General features: G+C 40.7%; 1 protein-coding gene across 2 annotated transcripts in view; it reads right to left on the bottom strand.

Moving 5' to 3' along the window:
* Positions 1-22,202, bottom strand: part of epha10 (EPH receptor A10) — a 164,506-nt gene that overhangs the window by 31,576 nt on the left and 110,728 nt on the right. For both annotated transcript variants that reach the window (XM_086280947.1, XM_086280946.1), the window contains exons 5-6: positions 18,609-18,938; positions 166-290 (exon numbers count right to left, since the gene is read on the bottom strand). In XM_086280947.1, coding sequence (XP_086137073.1) covers positions 166-290; positions 18,609-18,938 — 455 coding nt within the window. The remainder of the gene's footprint in view (positions 1-165; positions 291-18,608; positions 18,939-22,202) is intronic.

The following is a 22,202-nucleotide window of genomic DNA, read 5'->3' as shown; positions in this document are numbered from 1 at the left end:
CTTTTCCTTCATCCCACATGGTGAAAGTAGATGGCCAACCTCCCAGAGCATGATTCTGCTGGAGTTTTTCCACTTTCTTCAGTAAAACTTGTGTTTTTTTCCCCCCTCCTCTACAAATAAGACTGAATTCAGCTGATATTTATGATGAAGTAACAGCACATATACCTTTTCATAGTATTTGACTTCATATCCAGTCCGGCTGCTGTTGGGATGAGAGGGCTCTCTCCACACCAAGGTTATGCTCTTCTGTTCGATCTTCTCTGCTCGCAGTTCGCTGATAAGAGATGGTGCTACAGAGGGAAAGGAGGCGAGAAAAAAGAGGAGAAAGCTGAGTTTAGGTATGGTGAAAATACAGTGGCTACAACTATGATGTCTACCTTGACTCAATGAGCAAAGGTTAAAGAAGGAGTACCATCAACTCTCTTAGAGAGAAGAAGCAGGCACTTATATATAGTACACCTGAGTGGATTTCCAGATCAAAAGGAAGAGAGGGAAAATGTCTGCATGAGAGGGCTCATAGGAAAGTCAGGTATAAACTATGAGAGGTAAGAGATTAAATACTGAAGCTAAAACATGTCAAAGCAGGTAGCTGCCCATGAGTAGACGAAGGCTGTCTCCCTCTTTCCGTGTGTGTGTGTGTGTGTGTGTGTGTGTGTGTGTGTGTGTGTGTGTGTGTGTGTGTGTGTGTGTGTGTGTGTGTGTGTGTGTGTGTGTGTGTGAATGAACAGCTCCCAGATCCTGTACATCGGGATTGACAATATATCAATACCAATATGGGCTGAGTGACAAGTCTTTATTGACACAAGACAAACAGACAGAGGCACTCTTAATCTTAACTTTCTATTTCTTCTCCAGGTCTCTTAATTAAACTGACCTCACTTCAGTGTTTTCAGACTGAATCCAGAAAACTGCACTGGAATTTAGCCTGACACATAATTTGGCTCTTATTGATCACGCCAGTGCAATACATGAGGAATGATTCTGTTCAAAGCTCATCCAAATTTAGATGCAGTGCATAATGACAGTTGCTCACAAAGCAAACACTCTCATTACTGATGAAAAACTAGTTCTTTGATTCTGTGTCAACAAATGACAGGCTGCGCATAGTATGATAATCAGCAAACACCACCCACTCTTGCTTAAGTGCTAATTATACGGCTAATTATACCATGTGTAATGAAGTTGCAAAAAGGGTTGCCAGTCAAAAATACTAAGAAAAATTATGCGGTGTATTTAGCTTAAAAGGCCTTTATGTTAGGAAGGAGTGGTGCCATTAAGGCTGGGCGACAGGGTGAAGGAAGTGGCAGAGAAGTTTACGAGGGGGATTTCTAGATTTCATTTACTTAAATGCACATCAATACCTTTAATAGCATTCAAAAATATCCAATTAAGTTCCATATTTTCTGTGGTTTATTTTACTTCCCTTTTGTAGTGCTTGCTCTTTTTTTTAACCTTAATTCATTCCGACAATAGTTACCGATTCAGTTCTTTCCAGGTCCATTTCTTCCTTATCTCCTCCTTGACCTTTAGCCATCAGTTTGTCTCATTGCTCCTCGAAAAAGGCTACACTAATGAATATTTTCTGTCTGTCACTCACACGTGAACACATGAAATACTGCACACATATACACATGCACGACCTCCTCTCAAACAGCAGGATAATAGTCATTTTAGGCAGCAGATCAAAGGCAATCTGTCAGCATTGCTCTCTCTCAGTGTCCACCTCCATCTGTCATTTTTTTATGTCGCTGCTAACACAGGTATAATGCATTCTTCGTGATAACTATGTGACTTTTTGTTTCATGTTGGAAGTAAGGATGTATATCCATATGTGTGTATAGGCTGATGTCAAGTTTGCCAATGGCCACTGCAATCATAGATGCGTTTTATTTTTGCCCAATCAAGCTGAAAGAGGGAAATCCGGGCCATATGGAGACTATTAGTGTGAAAAAAGGATTCAAAAATTGATTTTTTTTTCTTTTTAATACAAAAGAATCATTTACTTGGATTCAGTGATATTAACACTAGTTATCACCAACACACCAAATAAATCCAGACATTCCTCAACAGCCGTCTCAGAAGGATTCTCCACATTCGCTGGGCAGACACAATCAGTAACATCAAACTATGGGAAATAACTTGTCAACTCCCAGTAGAGGAAGAAATCAGGAAGAGAAGATGGTGCTGGGTAGGGCACGCTTTACGCACATCGCCAACCAACATCACCAGGCGAGCTCTCAGGTGGATCCCCCAAGGCAAGCGAAAGAGAGGCCACCCAAGAAACTCCTGGAGAGGACACCTCGAGGCAGAAGCAAAAATGATGGGCTACACCTGGACCCACCTAAGAACGGCCCAGGACAGAAATCTCTGGAGATCTACCTTTGGCGGCCCATACCCTGGGAGGTGTGACAGGCAGTAGCAGTAATAGTAGTATCACCAAGACATTAATACTCACTGAACACTGTATTAGTTAAACCTTGCTAGAACATGATAGGAGGATCTTTTGCCTTGAGTACTGCCTTAATTCTTCAAACCATAGTTTGGATTAAACAAAATGCTGAAAACACTCTTCAGAGATTTTGGTCATGACAGCATCACATAGATTTGATGCAAATTTGTCAGCCGACTCTCCTTTTCCAACACATCCCAGAAAGCTCTACTGGAAATTTGATGACTGTGGAGGCTATTTAAGTATCGGGAACTCATTGTCATTTTCGGGAAGCAAGCTGGAAATGATTTGATCTTTGTGACATGGTGTTTTCTCCTGGCCTAGCCTCAGCTTCTTCTTGTTCTTCTCTCTTCTGCTGCTTTAAGGTTTGATGTGTTCAGACATGGGTTTAAAGATACTCTTCTGTATATCCTGGATGTAATGTAAAGAACCCTGGTCATTCTCCTCCGACCTCTGACATCAACAAGGCATTTTCACCCAGATAATGGGCGCTTATTGGATATTTTCTCTTTTTCGGGCTACTCTCCATAAACTCTAGAGATGGTTTTATGGAAAAAACCCAGCAGATCAGCATTTTCTAAAATGCTCAGTCCTGCAACAACAGTCCCTTAAATCACCTTCATTCTGATGCTCAACTTCAGCAGGTCACCTTGACCATGTCTTCAGTTGCTGCCATATGTGTAATCAGTTTATTCTAATAAGTATTAAGAATGAGCAAAGGTTTTAAAAATAGACATACATATTAAGAGCAGTTAGAGATCTTTTGAAAATATCATCATTACTTTGAGTCCTCAAGGTATTCTGAAGGATATTCCTGCATAATGTGAACACGGCACATTGTACAGATGCATACACAGTAGGGGGAGAGTAGTCGTGGAAGCCATAGGCGCTCTAAAAGTTGTTATGATGTTAATGAACACGACACACGAATGTAAATAGACATAAGCAAAAGAAATTATTTGCGGTGATTAATGAATATGCATGGGCATTAATTAAGTGGGAAATAGAATAAAGGATGTAGATGGTATAGTTAGGAGAAAATAAAGGGATTACCTCCACGATAAATGAAAGGACTAGACAAACAAAAATGGAAATAGTAAAGGTATTGGGAGGAAAGAAGAAAGCGAAAACTGTTAGTAACACTTGAAAAGGTATTTAGGTCAAAATTTAATTTTTACCATTAAAAAAATCATTAAGCTTAATGTGTTTAAATTACAGAAAATAATTACCTTCTATGTTTATGTGTTTAAAAACTGCTGAGCTAATGAACACTATTACTTCATTTTTGATACAGATGGCTCACACCTATTTTCTCTATTATTTATTTCCTCTGTTAAAAACATGCACCCTAAATAGATGGAAAATTTATAGGAATCTAAAATACGTAATCCTAATCTTATTAGAGCTCAACTATTTTGAGTGAATGCTTGAACAGACAGTCCCTACTTTCTCAAAGCCTCTGACACTCAAATACAAGAAGAAAGGTAGCTTAACATACTAAAGCAAGAACACAGTGTCAGCCTGCTCTGGAGGCTATTGTTTGCTATTCTTTCCTTCCTTCTATGCTGAATTATGCATAAGACTATTCCCTTCCTCCAAACCGTGGATCACATCACAGCTCAATCTGACACACAATAAACAAGTGTGCACTACAATGCAAAAGTAATACAAAGGTTAAAGTGGTGCTTCCACCTCAGCAAAGAAGCGCTGTAACTTGTTCGCCAGACAAACTAGCATCAAATTCGCCCGTATTTGAAGTGCTTTAGCACATTGGTTGTGCAGACTGTACTATTACTTTTTTTCTGCCCCGCTATCTACCAAATGTTTCTTTGAGAACAGAGTAGGGTTCATCTCTACTTTCAGCAGATTTACACATTTTGAGGTTATATTTTTACAACAACCATAAATACAAAAAAAGTTAGGACGCTCTAAAATGTAAAACAGAATGTACTGAGTTTGGAAATCTCACAAACCCATATTATATTCACATTAGAAGACTGAAAACATATCAAAGGTTTAAACCAAGACATTTTTGCTTGTTTAGTATTTTTGATGGCAGCAAGACGGCTCAAAAAAAGTTGGGATGTGGGCTTCAAAAATTCAGTGGTACTAAACAGAAAGAGCTGGAGTCGAATTTTGCAATTAAATGTGTTAATTGGCAACAGGTCAGTAACAAGCGACAGGCAGAGTTTCTCAGAAGTTAAGATGGGAAGAGATTCACTAATTTGCAACAAACTGTGTCTACAAGTTGTGGAATAATTTCAGAATAATGTACCGCAATGTAGAATTGTCAAGATCTTTGAAATGTAATCATCTTCAGTACATAGTATGTATTAAAAACGGACATGAATCTGTTCAGAGGCTCAGGAACAAGAAATAATTGTCTGTGAACACAGTTCACCCTGCTATCACACAAATGCAGGTTGAATCATGCAAAGAAGGCACCACATGTACATATGATCCAGACACACCACCTTCTACTCTGGACCAAAGCTCATTGACAATATGCTGAGGCAAAAGTGTTCTGTGGTGAATTAAATTGAAATTTGTGCATCTTCTGGACTAAAGAATAACATTCACCTTGGTATCGGCACACAGTTCAAAAGCCGGCATCTTTGATAGTATGGGATTTGTTAGTATCTGTGTCACTGGCCGCTTGGATGTCTGGAAAGGTGCTGACAGTGCTGAAAGGTGTGTACAAGTTTTAGAGTAACATATGCTCCCACAAACTAGTCTAGACTTTCACCAACGGAAAACATTTTTCTTAGAATGATACATTTTCTCAGTTGAAACATCTGACGTGTTTTCTGTTGTAAATAAAATATGGGTTCATCAGATTAGGGAAAAAAAGAGCCCCAGCTTTTTTGGAAAAGGTGAAAAAAAGAAAAATGGTACTGCACTACCGGTGTGCTTGATCTAGATGGCCTGAATAGTTCAGTGACTTTTTCTCTCAACTGACCCACTGAGAAGAAAAGCAGTGTGTTCCAGGACATCCTGATTTATAAACTAAGCACTGAGTAATAATATGAAATAAGAAAAAACTAATTGCTGCTTTTTGCCTTTCAGCATCACGTAGAGGAATGAGTAACACACTTTACTGCTGATTTTAGCATGACTCCAAAAATATAAAACATGACAAATCCAACATAGCGTCACATCATATTTTCAGAGGACTTTCATCCTTGCTCCCTGCGGCTTGCAACCTGGCTCCTGGGCAAAAAGCTGGTTGTGCTGGTTCTCTGTGCATTTATCATTTGCAAGGATTAAACAAAACATGAGCTCTAATTAATTAAAAAGGGGGAACAAATTAATCAGAACAAGAGCATAAATTAATCAAAACGTGAAAAACGAATGAATCAAAATGTGTGCGCACATTTATTATGCACAAGATAGCATTTTGTGTACTCAATATAGTAAACTATAGCCTCAGAAGATTTTCTTTTCAGTGTCTACTGACAGGCTTAGAAGATTTAGCCATTTATGAAGGCAAGTAGATGTGAAAATACTGTCCATTCTCCACTTCAACACACACTCAGCACACACGAGCATATGGGAGGGAATAGTGACTGCATTTGGCTTTGTGTTTTAAAAGAAAAAATCGGTGCAGACTTCTCTTTGAAATGTGTTTTTGACACACATTTACACAACTACACTCACATAAAAACATATACAACTGCATGATGATTTTCAAAAGCAATATAGAAGAGATGATGGCTATGCAATAGAAGTGCACGCCAGACATTTCCAGTCCCTGATCTTGCAGCAGAAATCGCACGGCAGACATGCTCATAGGTGCCCATCACAAAGATAAATGGCTTCTGATAAGGTCCTGTATGAATGCCTTGCAGTACATATACCAATCACTAACACAAGTATAGGTCTGTAGACTCTAAAAGGGACACTGTGAATTTTATAAAAGTGATGCATGTACAAGTATAGTAGGTATATTTTGTGACAAAATAGTAACCAGGCTACAATTAATACAACTTTGTTATCATATCAAATCAGGTTGTGGCTCTCTGTCAGTCATTTTAAATAAGAAAGACTCTCAGCAGGGAACTTTAAATACTGGAAGTTCTTAGAAAGTTGCTGGATCATCATGAGCTTGTGAATGTCCTGGACATGCAACACATGGAAAGGAGAGCTGATACAGCCACACTACATGCCCCAGTGTGAGCAGCAGTGATCCTCTTGGGGAATCTAGAAAACTCCACCTGTTGATGTTGGTTTGACTAACATTCAGACTGGAAGGTAGCAACTATTTGCTCTTCCTGCCACATACAAGCGTGCGTGACAGAATTCTACGTATAAATATTATGGACACATATCTGTCATGCAGTCCATGGCTTTAGGGTAGAGAATGGAGAGTGTCAGGTTTGGTGGTGTATGAAGCAGTTGGGATGAGAACTAACATCTCCAAATCAGAGGCCATAGTTCTCAGCTAGAAAAGGACGGAGTATCCACTCAGGGTCAAGAACGAATTGCTGCCCCAAGTGGAAGCAGGAGAGGGGAGCGGGAGACTGACAGACAGATTGGTGCAGCACGTACCATAACAGGGATGCTGTACCAGTCTACTGTGGTGAGGAAAGAGCTGGGCGTGTTTACAAGGTTGATCTACATTCCTACCCTCACCTATGGTTATGAGCTGTGAGTAGTGACCAAAGAAATGAGATTGCAGATACAAGTGGCAGAAATTAGATTCCCCTCAAGGGCATCTGGGCTCAGCCTTCAAGACAGAATGAGAAGCTCAGCCATTTGGGAGGGGCTGAGAGTAGAAGTACTACTACTCCACATCAAAAGAAACCGACTGAGGTGGTTTGGGCATGTGACTAGGATGCGTTCAAGGTGAGATGTTTTGGACACATCCTAGGAGGCTGTGTATTTAATTCAAAGGGACTCTGATTGGTTTAATCTTCTAAATACCACAAATGTTTATTTGAAATAACTGAAAACTAAGTGATAAAAGAGTCAAAGAACAGCAAATAAGCTGACAAGTAATCACATGGATTGTGCTTGTGGATCACATACAATTGGCAAGAACACAACCGATTTATATTTTACAAAATATTTAGAGTAATTGTAATTTTTTTAAAAAAATAATGTGTGTTTTTCTTTAGATGACTAATGAAATAACTAATGGTGATTTTAAAAGAAATGTAGTTTGCAAATATTTATTTATTTATGATTGCTTCTTAAGGTCAATCGATCTTGGGATCACCAGAGACTCCAGTTGTTAGTCCATGTATGTTAAATATGTTGGCGCTGAAACTAAACTCTTAAATCAATATATGTAAAGTGGAGGTTCTGACCCTGGTATCATTATTTAAGTTCAAAAACTGTTGAATTTAAAATACTGAATGTTTACACTACTATAAACAGGAACAGGACATGGTATCTTAGATTTGTTTCTTGGTTTGGTCTCTGATTTGCCAAATACCAGCAGAGCAGTTAATCTCCTAATACCCGAACTCTTCCGCTGCATGAATTCTTAATTTCTCTTTGCTATTTTTTTTACCTGATTTTTGTTTCTGATAAAAATGCGATTCAAATATGAGAACATTCATTTAAAATTTCGATAGAACAGTGGCAGCATAACGTCCTTGTAAGTGGATATCAGCCACTTGTAGAGCAAAATTTAGTATTTTAGTCTAGACAACCCAAAATGTGATGTCCACATATGTGGACGGCAGGTCCTAGGAGGCTGTGTTTTACATTGTATGTACAGTTAAATGATTCTCACAAGTAAATCTTTTTTATTAGGATGGACTTAATACGTTGTATCAAATGATCTTTCAGCATTTTGCTCCTTAGATGAGTTAAATACAGAAGTGCAGGAAGCGATAACTTACTTTTAGAATTGTGTGGGGTTAAAGAACTGAAAAGGCTTTAACAAAAACCCAGGTTCTCATAAGTTCATCTTCAGATCCACTCAAGAGCCACTGCTTTCATTGCAGAGACTCTGGAGGTTACATGGCAGCTCTGTCCTCTCTGTGGCAAGTAGATGTGTGAATAGACTTTGGCAAGAAATGGCACCCACTGCTGTAGGCTCTTGCATCCAGGTGTACGGAGGCAGCTGAGGTGCAACTGGCATCTCCTTTTTGTTATCAAAGGAGACAGGCGGAGGAGCTTCTCTCCCCAGGGGGGACAGCACAAACAGGGCCGAACATCTCGGAGTCATTCTTACTTTTTACTTCTTCCTCACATCTGTGGATCCTCTCCCTGGGAATTCTCTCTTGCAGTCTCTCCATCTCCTTATCTCCTTTTCCCCAACACAGCCATGTCTCCGTCTTTGTTCTTAGGGGAATCTGTTGTTCCCTCCAGGTTTGTGCCTCCGCTGAGATGGCATCCATTTTCAGAAGGTGATTTGATTGTTCTACTTCTCACTAACTTGTGCTACCCCATGTGTCAACGCATATTAAAGACAGTGAATGATTGCGTGCGAATCTATAATGAAAAGATATGCACAATGGTAGAAAATGTGTAAAAGTTGTAGACAGGAGTGATTGAGAGAGCCGTATCTGTCACGCATGCGCTTGGTAAAAGGGTCAAGAGGATGCAACAGTGATGATCCCTCTGGGCATAGCACCACTTACTTCTGCCTGGAGTTAAAGGGATAGTGCAACAATGAGCCTGACAGCAGAGGACTGGGAAGCAAGCGCCACTCTCTGGGATGGAAAAATGGAGCCAACACATAAGTGCCAAAAGCTCCTGTTTCTTAAATGGCCTTTTGAGCTTGGCTTCAAAAGCAAATCAGTCCCTGTAGACCAGTATGTTAAAAAGCCCAACTTTACAGGAAAAATAAACATGTTTACATGTCTGGTCTCCTGCAACTTGTCTCCTGGCTCACCAATCACTGCCTAATTTGTTTTATTTGCCACTTGGACACCTAATCCCAAATTGCAAACACAATTATTCTGCCCAGTGCATCATAAGAGTGAAGAAGAGCAAGTGTGGAACAGGAGAAAAGGAAAGATGAAGATTAATAGTAAGACCCTGCTTCAGAGCAGGGTGAGGAGATGCAGTCAGACACAGCTATTATCTGCAGTGTTTTTTATTCATATCAGTACAGGAAGAAAAGAGGAGCAGAGGTGTTTGGAGGGAATGAGTCTTGTCTAGGTGTAACGCACACACACAGACACACAAACCTGGCTGTGAGTGGGAGGAATGGTGCAGGGACGGCACCTGGATGAAGCACATTTTCATCTCAGCTACTAAATTATACGTTGCAAGGACACAAATCCACACACCTTGGTGGATAGCTGTGTGGATTTGTGTCTAAATTTGTGTCTGTGTAGGAGACCAGCATTTGTGTGCGCAACACCGGAGAGAGTCTTAGGGCTGGCCTGATTGAATGTGTCAGTCAGTAGGTGGTTGGGTGAGAGACAGACCAGAAGAGCCAGCGAGACACAGAGGCTTTTCTGTATGACATATTCAAAAAGGCTCGATCAACATAATCCAGCTGTGCCAAAACACCATGCCCTGAAAATAGGCTACCAATAAACTGGTGAATTTTTTTTCCTGCACATACATGTGATCAAATCTGGAAAAGAAAACACCCTTAACCTGTTTACATTGCCTTTGCATAGCGTACAAATCTGGCATGAGACGCCCTCACCGGGGGAGAGAGGCTGGGGCCAACTTCTTTAAACTGCTTTTGACAGCTGCACACTGACTGATTCTGAACACTCTCCGGGCCCAGCATGCTTTAGCCTAAAGGCTGAGGCATGGTCTGATCATGACATGTCTGTTAAGCCAGACAGCCTCTGCCCGAAGCCTCCACCAAATAAAAAACACAGGCCGCGCACAAACCCTCGCAAAAACACAAACATACAGATAGAGTGGCTGACCCAAGACTGCTGCAGGAGGTTGGCTAAGAAGGTAAATAAAGCTCTATCTGCCTTGACAGACTTGAATAAAGGGGCAGTGCGTATACACACACAAACGCTGCATCTTTACAGCCTCCATCCTTTAGCATGACACAGCAATCCGAGCATAGTCTAACTTCTTTGATGACAGGATCTGATTTGGAGTGTGATGATATTTGGATCTTTTGGATCTTCTTAAATGCAAAAATAACAGATGATGTACTACAGGTTGTTATAGAAGGTTGTTGTAAGCAGCATTTTCCAATTGTAGTTCATCTGGGAGCCAGTTTTAACTGGACAGCGGGGGAGAAAAAACTAGGATGACACAAACTTGCATCGACAAATGAATACAGATATTTTGAAAGTGTGCTTAAGTGCAGCTCTTGACTAAGAGCTGATATTACTTGAGGACTGTGAGACAGACAGCAGCTATAATGTAAAGAGTAATATAACCTATAATAAAGAGTAAAACATGAGCTCTTTTTAAGATGTATGACAAAAGCTGCAAAAATACATCCACAGTCTTCCATTTGAAATGTAGTCTTTTATTAAGTTAATAGTTTAATTATGATCAAGTGATCATGGCTGTGGATGTTTTTCCCCTTCTTTCATCCTGTTTATCCCCCTTCATGAAAAAACTTCCAAACAAGCATTCACACAAACACAAAACCGTGTCTTGAAAATTAAGGGATGGATTGACATACTAAGCATTTGGCGCATTGTTAAACCTCTGCTGGATAAACTGTACTGTAACCCCTCCCCCTGGAATTTTATGCATGAAATTGTATAAAAAGATGCACGGCGAATGAGAAAAGAGGTGTCTGTGTGCGTGCAATGTTGGTCTGATGAGCTGAACTGTCTGTCACCCACCTACCGCTGTATCAGAGAGGAGTGTACTGTCATTCAGAAAGACAGCTGCATCTCCACACAACTTGCTCTCTCTCTATTTCGCACAGCAGGACGCAGCCGCCTTCCCCTCTCCTCCAGCGACTAACCCCACAAGAAACCCAGACGGCACGCACACACAAATGCCGCCACGCTCTCCACAGAGGCACGATAAAGACGTCACAGAGTATTAGAGAAAGTGAGACATGAAAAGCATTTTGGAAGTTTGAACTTTTTCTCTCTAGTCTGCTTGCAACCTTAAGCGTTTTCACCTGTCTACCCTCTCCCGGCAGGGGTTTTGACAAAAGATGTGCATCAAAGATAGGCTTCATGATAATATGATTATGAGGAATACGCTGTGTCTTCGTGTCATCAGCTATCTCCGAGCTTTGCTTTCATTCATACGCATTCCTCTACAATTCCCTGAACAACAAGGAACAGCCTGTAAATCCACATACAGAGTACACACACTGAACACTGAGAGTGCCTCTTCATAGACTCCAATTATAAGCCAAGAGGTAGGCAATTAAAATTCCCATCACAGGGTGACAAAGCGTCTTAAGTGGCTGGGCTATAGTCCTGAAAAGTAGCTTGATGACTCTATTCATTTGGTGCCTGCTGAAGCCTCACCTTCCCATCACTTCTAATTAAGGAGGCAGAAAGGATCCAAATGCCTTCATGCAAAGGGCTGAAGGGGGGAGAAGGCTGAGAAGTGTGAAAGTGAAAAAATAAAAACGGCAATTGGAAACTAAATGACAAAGAAACAATGTTTCATACCTTGGTATTTGAAGTGTCTCTTTCGTTCACTGAGTGAATGGAAAAAACAATATTCAACACCCCCCTCCCATTATAATGCAAGAAAAGTCTGATCCCAAGTTAATTCAGACTTAAACTTTAGTTCAAGTCTTCAAACGCAAACATGTGTACCATAGTTTTTTAAGGTACCCATTTGATTCAGAGAATCAGAGACAACCCCACCCTCAATTAGCTTCCATTCGTTTTTTTATCTTTCTGCCATAGTAGGCAATGTGAATAAGTACATTACCCAAGTACTGCATGTAACCTTCTTGTACTTCATTTAAAAACATTTTTCTATTTCCTTCTACAACCCTGCTTTAATTTTAAAGGAAAAATATTACATTACTTTATTTCATTTATCTGAAAGTTTAAGTGACTTTTCATTTCAATATTTAATAGTCGTTTTGTAATAAGTTATGTCTCCTGTATATTTGGCTTGCACCCCCATAAGCAATATTTGGTTGGGCTCCCTTTTCTCATATTATGATTTTATTAGTTTTTCTTATATACATATATTATGGATATTTTGTGTAGGAATTGCAGCAAATTTGAACTTCTTTCATAAGTATTGCAAGGTCTCCATCACACTTTTTTCAGTTTGTGTGGCCTTCAGTTTTAAACATTTTATTCTTCTGCTATGCACCCTGTGCTACTTTACTTGCTTTAAGTCATCTTTCATGCTTCCTAACTTTTATCTCAAAACCATCTCACCCTAACGCTTGTCCACACACAACTTTAAAAATGTATTAAGCAGTTTTGATATGTACGTCTTTAAAAATATGGTTTCAGATCGTTGTTTCTTCTTTTAAGTCTTCTCGCTTTTGCTCTTCACCCCTGCTCCCTTTTCTCCACATCCAGGCGTTCTCCTCACAATGCCACACCGCTCTCTTCTCTATCCCTCTACTTCTATATTCATTCCCCTCTCCTCTCCTCCCTTTATGCATCCATCTCTAAGGCCTATGTATCTCCGCGGGGACCAGCCATCTCAAAGCACGGCCAGTAATCCTCTCAGGATATTGAAATGCCAATCCTTCCTCCCTGACCTGCACCTCCACCCCATCTCTACAGCTACCCTGCATCCCTGTCTTCTTCCCTGCCTTAGCTAAAGGGCTTTGGATGTATCACTGGGGGCCACACACACACACACACACATATATATTGAACAATTCTGAAGCAAGATATCTTTTTTTAAGAAAAGAAATGAAGCATGGACCAATGTACAGAAATTATGTCATGCAAGCACAGCAAAGTATGGCCATAGACACATGGTCTGGTGCACTCTTTCGCTTATATATGCACCCCTAATCCACCTCGATATGGCGCCCCATGAGCCTTAGGGAAAATTGATCTCCCGTTTACCCAGCTCATGTCCCATCCCCTCCAGTTTCTATCCCCTACTCTTCCTTTTCCCTATTATCCATCCTTGACACGCCATGCAAAACTCCCCTTTCCCCCTGGTGGCCTGGAGAGTCCTGATAAAACCCCATCTGCATGGGAGGATGTGCATGTGCAAGCATCCAGTTCAACTGCATATTTTCAAAGAATTCAATTTGTATGTCGGTTTTTGTAAGGTTTAAAGACCGACAGTCTCTAAACTGCTGTTTCTAATGATTTGCATAAGATTCTGATTTTCCAATGAAAGCGGGCGAGGGAGAGAGAAGCTTGTGTTTGCATTTTATAGATGAAAATTGCCCCTGGTGTATCTTGCATGTGCGGCTGGGGCGGCGGGTTAACATGGTATAGTATCCAGCAGCACTTTCTCTCAGCAGCTCGGTTCAGATTGTGCCCTTAAGTTGTCAGGCTTTCTCCACCCTCAGCTGCCAGTCAAAAAATGCCACCCACTGCTAACAAGCTTACTCTGCACCGAAAAACAAATATGGCGCAATCAGGAAAGGTGGGAGAAAATAGTCCTAAGAGAGAGAAGAAGAGAGATGGGGGAAAAGAGGGCAGTGGTGATCATGTCAGGACAGGTGATGAAAAAGGAGAAGATAGCGGAAAGAGTGGCAGTGAGTAGGAGAGAAATTACCATCTAAGAATAGTGAGCTTATGGGGAGAGCAGGGAAGGATGTGGGGAGGGAAATGAGGGAGGAAATAGAGGGTAAAAAAAGAAGAGATCGGTTTACAAAGGAAGGGAGGAGGTTAAGAAAAAGAACAAAGTAATAAAGAGATGATGAGGTGGCTAGAGAGAAAAAAAGGCCAGAGTGTGAGTCTGCTGACATGTGCTAGCTTTGTTCCAAATCCCTACTGCAGTATTTATAAAGGTCGGCGAGTTTTGATATGTAAAGTCTCGGTGGGGAGGTGCACACACAGGTGCGGACACAAAGCTAAGGTCCATACAGAAATGCTTTTTGCAATTCTGGAGCTGACCTGGCTTTACAGAACTTCAGACGGTATCCCGCAGATACATAAAAATCAGATGAACAACAAAATGAAAACCGGACTTATCATGCAGCGACAATAAGACCAAGTGAACCATTATTGAATTTGTTTGCAGGCTTTGTATGTCAAGTTTTAATATTGCGTCATTTTAATGATCACTTCCGCTTCTATCTGATAAAACTGAGCAGATCCTTCATTGACCTTGAGGTAAACCTCTCCCAGAGGACTTTCAACGGAGGGTAGCTCTCCTAGAAAATGCAGGAATTATTCTGTGGCACATTTCACACACTTTCATACACTAACATTATCACTCAGCTTAACTCAAATACCTCAAAACATTGAGACTGGACTGACTAACCAACACAAGCGCAAACACACTGACCTACACCACCAAACCATCGCACACACCAACCTGTAAATGCTCTTTTGCACAATATTATTACTAGATATATTATATATTATTATTATTATTATTTTTTTGCACTAACTTGTCTTGTAGCACCTTGGTTCCTGGAGGAACGTTGTTTCGCCTCACTGTGTATTTTTAAACTGTATATGGTTGAAGTGACAATAAAGTTGAACTTGAACTTGAACTTTTTTTTTTCTTCCATCTGTCTCACAGACAGTATTAAACACCACACACTAAATGTCAGCCGAAATCCTCCCTGTCACAGAAAGTCTTCTAAAACCCCTGCAAAACACTCTCTCCTAACCCTTGTCCAATCCTCCTGGACGACACGGTTAGCCGCACAACTCATACCTTAATACCTCGTAATAACCAGAAATCAGTGCCATGGTAACTGCTGACAAGACAGACAGACAGAGGAGATAAAAGTGAGAAAGGTTTAAAGAAATGTGACAATGAGGAAAAAAATGCTCACCATAGGTTTGTACTTCTGATAGAGTATCCCAAACCCTGGAGTTCGGGATTTTACGCAGGAAGCTGAAGAAGGCCAAGTTGTCACTTGCTAGTCACGTTCACAGATTTTAGCTGTCTGAGGGATTTTTTTGGTGGGTGTGGTTTAATTTGAGGGATCAACAGCTCTGCGCTGCTTATAACTTCTTTAATTTTCATTTACTAACCGATTTGCTTTTCCAGCCACATGTGGGCATTGGCGAAGTTTATCAGCTGTCATCGCAATAACTGGATAAAAACATGAGCAGATGTTTCCAGCAAACAAACTCAAAGAGACAGTATGCTGCCTCACCGCTATACCTCTTCAAATTAGACTTGTTACCTGTAAGAAAAGTCAACATCTGGCAAACGTGTGCAGATATTTTTCCACAGGATTTGGTGGAACATGGAGAACGACTTCACTTCAGTGACAATAATAATGAGAAAAATATAGGGTTTTTGAGCTCCCGCTTTGTGGGGAATAAATAATTTAAACCACTAGGTGGTACTTGAGCAATTACTCTTATGTCAATGCAGTGGTAGTTTAGGGACCTGATAAAGCTGCCAACTTGGCACCTATAGAGGTTTTCTGGCACTGATAGGAAACTCTAAGCCAGTATTGCCCAACCACTGTGCCACAGCACATATAGGTGTGCCGTGAGAAATGATCAGGCGTGCAGTGGAAGATTATTATTATAAACCTGTCCGTGGCGCAAAAAAGGTTGGGTTGCTCTAAGCGACTGGTGTGAGTAAGGTGCAGAACAATTACATTCTCTTCCACTAGAGGGCAGTACAACTACCTGCTCTAATGAAATTGGTTGCCAACTGCCAGTAAAACAGAAGACGACGAAGAAGAAATTACATAATAGTCATGCCGTGAGACGACGCAGCGCGTAATAGCAACAGATAAATATTTGAAAAGAAAAAGTAGTCAATCTGACCTGGGTCCTAGAGAAAATTCCGACCCAGATTAAGGCCCTAGCATGAATAGTGGTTGGGACAAACCAAATCAACTCCACTGTGCCTGGTGCGCAGGGAAAAATTATCAATATGCTTTTTGTGACATTTTTGTTTGGTGGTGTGCCATGTGATTTTTCTAATGTGAAATATGTTTTGTGGCTCCAACGGTTGGTAAACACTGATCTAAGCTAATCCCAATACATGAAGATGCGATTATATAATCTCGTCCGGGTTGGGGAGGCCCTAAAATCCTGTCAGGCCCCGAGAAAACTGTTTCCAGGAGTGGAACATTAGGACTACAATGTCCACTCTTCTGCCAAGATAACTGGCTCCAGGAGCAGAGTAACAACTTCATGGATGGAGAAATCAGGTAAACACAGACTGAACAATGGATTTAGATTTATAGGGAACCTAAAATGTGATGTCTAGATTGTTCTGTGTCTGCTAGATTTCTTTTCTGAATGAGTCTGAGCTTGTCTGACCCTTAATGCTGAAGCATTGTTCAACTATAAAGTGAAAATGAGAAAACAGTAGAATGCAAGCTTCACTAAATACAAATTTTTCCCAAGCTCCCAAATCAAGTAAGTGATGTCAGTGCTTTGTTCTCATACACATAACTGTGCTTCAGCCCATCACTCGTGTTATATACAAGTTTAAGCTGGTCCAAAAAAGAAGATCCTGAGAAACACATTTGTTTTTAAACACTCAACATAAATCTCCTTAAGTTCCTAGGACCTGGCATCCACATATGTGGACATCACATTTTGGGTTGTCTAGACCAAAATACTAAATTTTGAGCTACAAGGGCCTGATATCCACTTACGAGGACATCACACTGCCACTGTTCTATCGAAATTTTTTAACAAATGTCCTCATATGTGGATCTCATTTTTCTCAGAAACAAATATCAGGTAAAAAAAAAACCCAAAATTCATTGTTTTTACATTCATCAGGTCCCAACATGCCCAAATATCATACAGAAATTAAAAATGCATGCCATGGAAGAGTTTGGGTCTTAGGAGGTTAAATATACTCTCTTTTTTATTCTTAGATGCATGCCTCAGTCAAAAACCACACTTTCAATATAACAACTATCCAAAAGTTTAACCCACTTTCCCACGATAAAGTCTTACAGTATATATCCTGAACTTAATACCTGGAAATTCATAGCAAGTCCTGCAGCCTTCACAGATGCTGCACAGCATTCATCATTCAGCCCATTTCTCTAAGCTACTTTCCAATTAATGGCAAAAGCACATTCTGCCATTCTCACTCTCATTGTTTCTCCATCAGATAGTTTGTTGTACAGCACCTTTCATTCCATCTTCCACCTATGTTTCATTTGCATCATTATGTTCATCATTCATATTTCCTTCAGCTTTCGCAAACAAAGATCTCAAACATTTTCAAAGATATGCGCGGCGGTATAACATGCACAGTCATGTGTACGTTTGTTTACAAAAGAATGTTTGTCAGCATTCAAGCCAGAAAGTAGGCTTGTACATCTTTAGTGTGTGTATGTGTGTGTTTTGGTCTTTTCACACTTGAGCTCCTCCAAATAGTGAGTGCTATTGCGGTGCTGGGTGACAAGGCTACTTGGTAAAGTGCTTTTCAAGCCTCTGGCTAATGGCCTGCTGAAAACTTCTGCTGATGAAAATGAGATCTCCCCTACCAATGAGAATTTCTGCCCTGTCTGCAGCAACAGACATATTGTCAGTATAAGGGTGTATGATTGAAGTTTGTGCTTTTTTCAAAGAATACACAGAAATTCAAATCACTACAGAATACACATTGCTTCTGAATGCCATGTCAGTAAATCTGCATTTTGCTGTAGGCAAAGGTCACAGTGGGTTTTACAGAGTACAAAATGCACATAAATATGATCTGTGTGTATGTCTTTTTTTGTTGTGTGCAGAAGTAAAAGCGGATTGTGGTGATATCATAAAAAATGCATGCGTTATTTCCAAGCAAAACATTCAAACGTTTCAAATAGGGGTCAAAATAATTTTTTAGAGGATTTTCTTATGTCGAAAATATGAATAAAGTAGTAGAATTTGTCTGACCAGATGAAATGATGACATAAACTTTGTAAAACCACTAGAAATTCAGTCAAAATCAAGTGGAGTTAAAAAGTGTTCAAAACTGGAAACGCATGTAGTGCAAGTTTATTTAAAGTTCATCTATTTTTCACACATAATGTTGCCTGATGTCAGACGTGTCCTTGTTGGTCCCTACTGAGTACAAATGCAATATCTTTTAAAAGGTGCATTCTTTGTCGTTTGTTTTTTGGTTTCGGAGTGTGCCACGTTTAAGTGCAATTTAAATGTTTTCCATTTACATGTTTGTGTTTGTTTTTGAAGGTTGAAATGGAACTTACCAGGCAGGCTTGTTGACACGTTGACTTGTGTGTAGAACCTCTTGTTGGGCAGCAGCTCTGACACTCCATTCAAGGCTTCTACAGTAAATGTGTAATTGGTGTTGGGAAGAAGATTGACCACAGTCACAGTTCTTTCTGTCAGGCCAACCTGCTGAGGCACAAATCCAACGCTAGCCCCACATGGCTCACACTGCCTCCCGATGCACTTCCGGCATCCCACACTGTAGGTCAAATCCACCCTGCCCCCTGTGTCGGACGGAGCAGCCCAGTCCAAGATCAGCGTGGACTGCTTCAGAGTATAGGTCAAGTCTCTGGGAGGGGATGGGGGACCTATGAAAGAAAAAAAAAAGATAATTATTTAGATTTATTAGTTATCACAGGTCGCTCATGAGCAGTTTGTAAGAAAATACAATGCGTGCTCAATTTGAATGAACTGTCATGCAATTTGATATACAACAGTCCAGAGGCTTTATGGTGGGTATAGAAGCATTTATACCAACAATATCATTATAATCAAGCGCCAGTGTTGGAAGGTTACTTTTACCTTTTGCCTTCATATTAAATAAATTTTTGAACAATAATTTTGATTTTAATGATGTGATATGATGTGATATGAACCATTTTACATAAATAGGTGAGGGAAAATCTGAGGTACTTGTTGTGAAATATTAGTGTATGTAGCATTATTATTATACTTTGACAGTTTGAAAATATATTTTAAGAAGATGTATTGGACTGAGACGGAGGAGGGATTATTGCTCATATAGGAAGGAAAATATTTGGGGTAAAGCTCAGGATTTGATTAAAAAAAAAGAATAGAATAACATTCCCTTTTGTCTGAAAGATTAGCGTTTTTTTCCATTATGTACTGGTGTCATCTGCTGTGTGAAACAGACCCTCCCTTTACTCTTAGTGAATAAAGATGGCTTGCCATGGAAAGTGTTTTATCTCTCCCGGAACACGAGTCTGATTTGATATGAGGGGCAGTGATGTGAGCTGCCTATTGAAAGGCTGTGTGTATCAAAAGTTCAGCATTATACAGTACATGACAGAGGTAACAAAAAACTGTGTAAACATGTCATTTAAAGTTAAACCACTTCTAAATGAACCCCCGCAACAGCTAAAAAATAAAATATACGATCCAGTAGAAGGCTGTAAAAAGCCAGACCAGAGGACTCCATCCTATCACTAAGTCAGCATTCAGTGTCTTTTGGTTCATATCCTCTTCTCACTGAAAGCACAGGTCCATTAAAGGTCATGAATTTTACATACATCCTTGTATGTGTGTGCATGTGCGTGTAATGAATAAGTGAAGGTTTGCTGCACTGTGCGTGCCATCAAACACGTCACACACCACAGCTGCGTCCCGCTTCCAAACACACGTGGTGCCCAGGGTTACATAAGCCCAGAAAACATTCACATTATGAACACACACACTCGCACACACACAGTAGATGCAGACACAGCTGGGCCTCTTTCTCACGTCTCTGTCCACTTTCATGCTTTCTTAGCCTTGCAGTCCCTCACTCTCTTAAGGTTTCTCTTTTCTTTCCATCTTACATTGCGAGTGCCTCTTGTTAAAACTTCACCTCCACAACTCTTCCCACTCTTTTACTCTTAACCTGTCCCAACCTTCTAACTCCCTTTTCCCTATAGCCCATCCACATCACTATTCAACTCAATCTCTACTCCTCCAAAAATATGATACAATACAGAAAAACTTGCATTTCCCTTTAAACCATTGTCATTAAACTGCATGTGTTATCTTTATATGCTACCCCCTCTTAGTTAATCTCATCAAATGAGATCAGGGACATCTATGCCAGAGATAACATAGTCTGACAGGCATGAGAGTATTTTTGCACCAACAAGGTGATTCCCAAAGCACTTTTAGTTGAAAACTTGACATATCTCAGCATGCTATATAGTGCATCCTTGAAAAATGCGAGAAAACTGGACAAATGGAGGACAAAAAGAAGTGACAGACCTATCCACATCAGATCTAAAAGCCATGTCCCCAAGAAATAGGAAAAAAATCCAGCAGAGACCTGGCACGCAACCTGAGAGTTACATCAGGCTCTTTAGTTGATCTGTCTCGTGTTCACTAAAGCCTCATCGAGAATGTTATAAGTGGAAATGTGGATGTCAAGAACCAATTCTTAAAGAAGGGAAACAGGACAAAAAGGCTGACGTATAGAAACACACACTGGAACACTGGAAGTCGTGGACTGGCCACTCTGAAGCACTAACCTCAACATTGTTGAAGCAGTGTGGGATCATCTTGGCATGTTGAAGAATAAAGGTAGTGATACCAACTATTAACTTCAAAGCTCATTAGAACTCTGTTTTTGCCAGATATACTCTGTTTCTATTCAATCAATCAATAAACTTCAATAAATCACTGCACCCATTTCATATTTTAACTAGCAAAATACACTGAACAAAAATATAAACGCAACACTTTTGTTTTTGCTCCCATTCCCCATGGGATGGACGTAGAGACCTAAAATTCATTCCAGATACACAATATAACCATCCCTCCCAGACAGTGGTCACAAATCAGTCCAAATGTGTGGTAGTGGGCACATCTGCTATATTGAGATAATCCATCCCACCTCACAGGTGTGCCACATCAGGATGCTGATCTGACATCATGAGTAGTGCACAGGTGTACCTCAGACTGCCCACAACAAAAGGCCACCCTGGAATGTGCAGTTTTGTCTCACAGCAAAATGCCACAGATGCCACAAGCAATGAGGGAGCGTGCAATTGGCATGCTGACAGCAGGAATGTCAACCAGATCTGTCGCCCGTGCATTGAATGTTCATTTCTCAACCATAAGCCGTCTCCACAGGCGTTTCAGAGAATATGGCAGCACATCCAACCGGCCTCACAACCGCAGACCTCGTGTAACCACACCAGCCCAGGACCTCCACATCCAGCAGGTTCACCTCCAAGATCGTCTGAGAACAGCCACCCAGACAGCTGCTGGAACAATTGGTTTGCACAACCAAACAATTTCTGCACAAACTGTCAGAAACCGTCTCAGGGACGCTCAACTGCATGCCCGTCGTCCTCATCGGGGTCTTGACCTGACTCCTGCTCGTCGCCGTAACTGACTTGTGTGGGCAAATGCTCACATTCGATGGCGTCTGGCACGTTGGAGAGGTGTGCGCTTCACGGATGAATCATGGTTCACATTGTTCAAGGCAGATGGCAGCTGAGAATGTCCCAGTTCTTGCATGGCCAGCATACTCACCGGACATGTCACCCATTGAGCATGTTCGGGATGTGCTTGACCGGCGTATATGACAGCGTGTACCAGTTCCCATGAATATCCAACAACCTCGCACAGCCATTGAAGTGGAGTGGACCAACATTCCACAGGCCACAATTGACAATCTGATAGACTCCATGCGACGATGTGTTGCACTGCATGAGGCAAATGGTGGTCACACCAGATACTGACCGGTGGTATGCATCTCGTCTCCAGTTTTTTTTTTTCTCTCCAAATAGTTATTGTGTTACAACTGGAGCTGTCAGCAGAAGTTCTCCTCTGCCAAAACTTACAAGAATTTAAAGACTAATTTTAAT

Source organism: Aulonocara sp. 'chitande type north' Nkhata Bay, linkage group LG22, assembly GCF_057382095.1.
Source record: "Aulonocara sp. 'chitande type north' Nkhata Bay isolate Kocher_YH1m ecotype deep benthic linkage group LG22, A_spYH_male_GT1.1, whole genome shotgun sequence".
NCBI lineage: Eukaryota > Metazoa > Chordata > Actinopteri > Cichliformes > Cichlidae > Aulonocara > Aulonocara sp. 'chitande type north' Nkhata Bay.
This window is presented reverse-complemented; position numbering and strand designations above follow the sequence as displayed.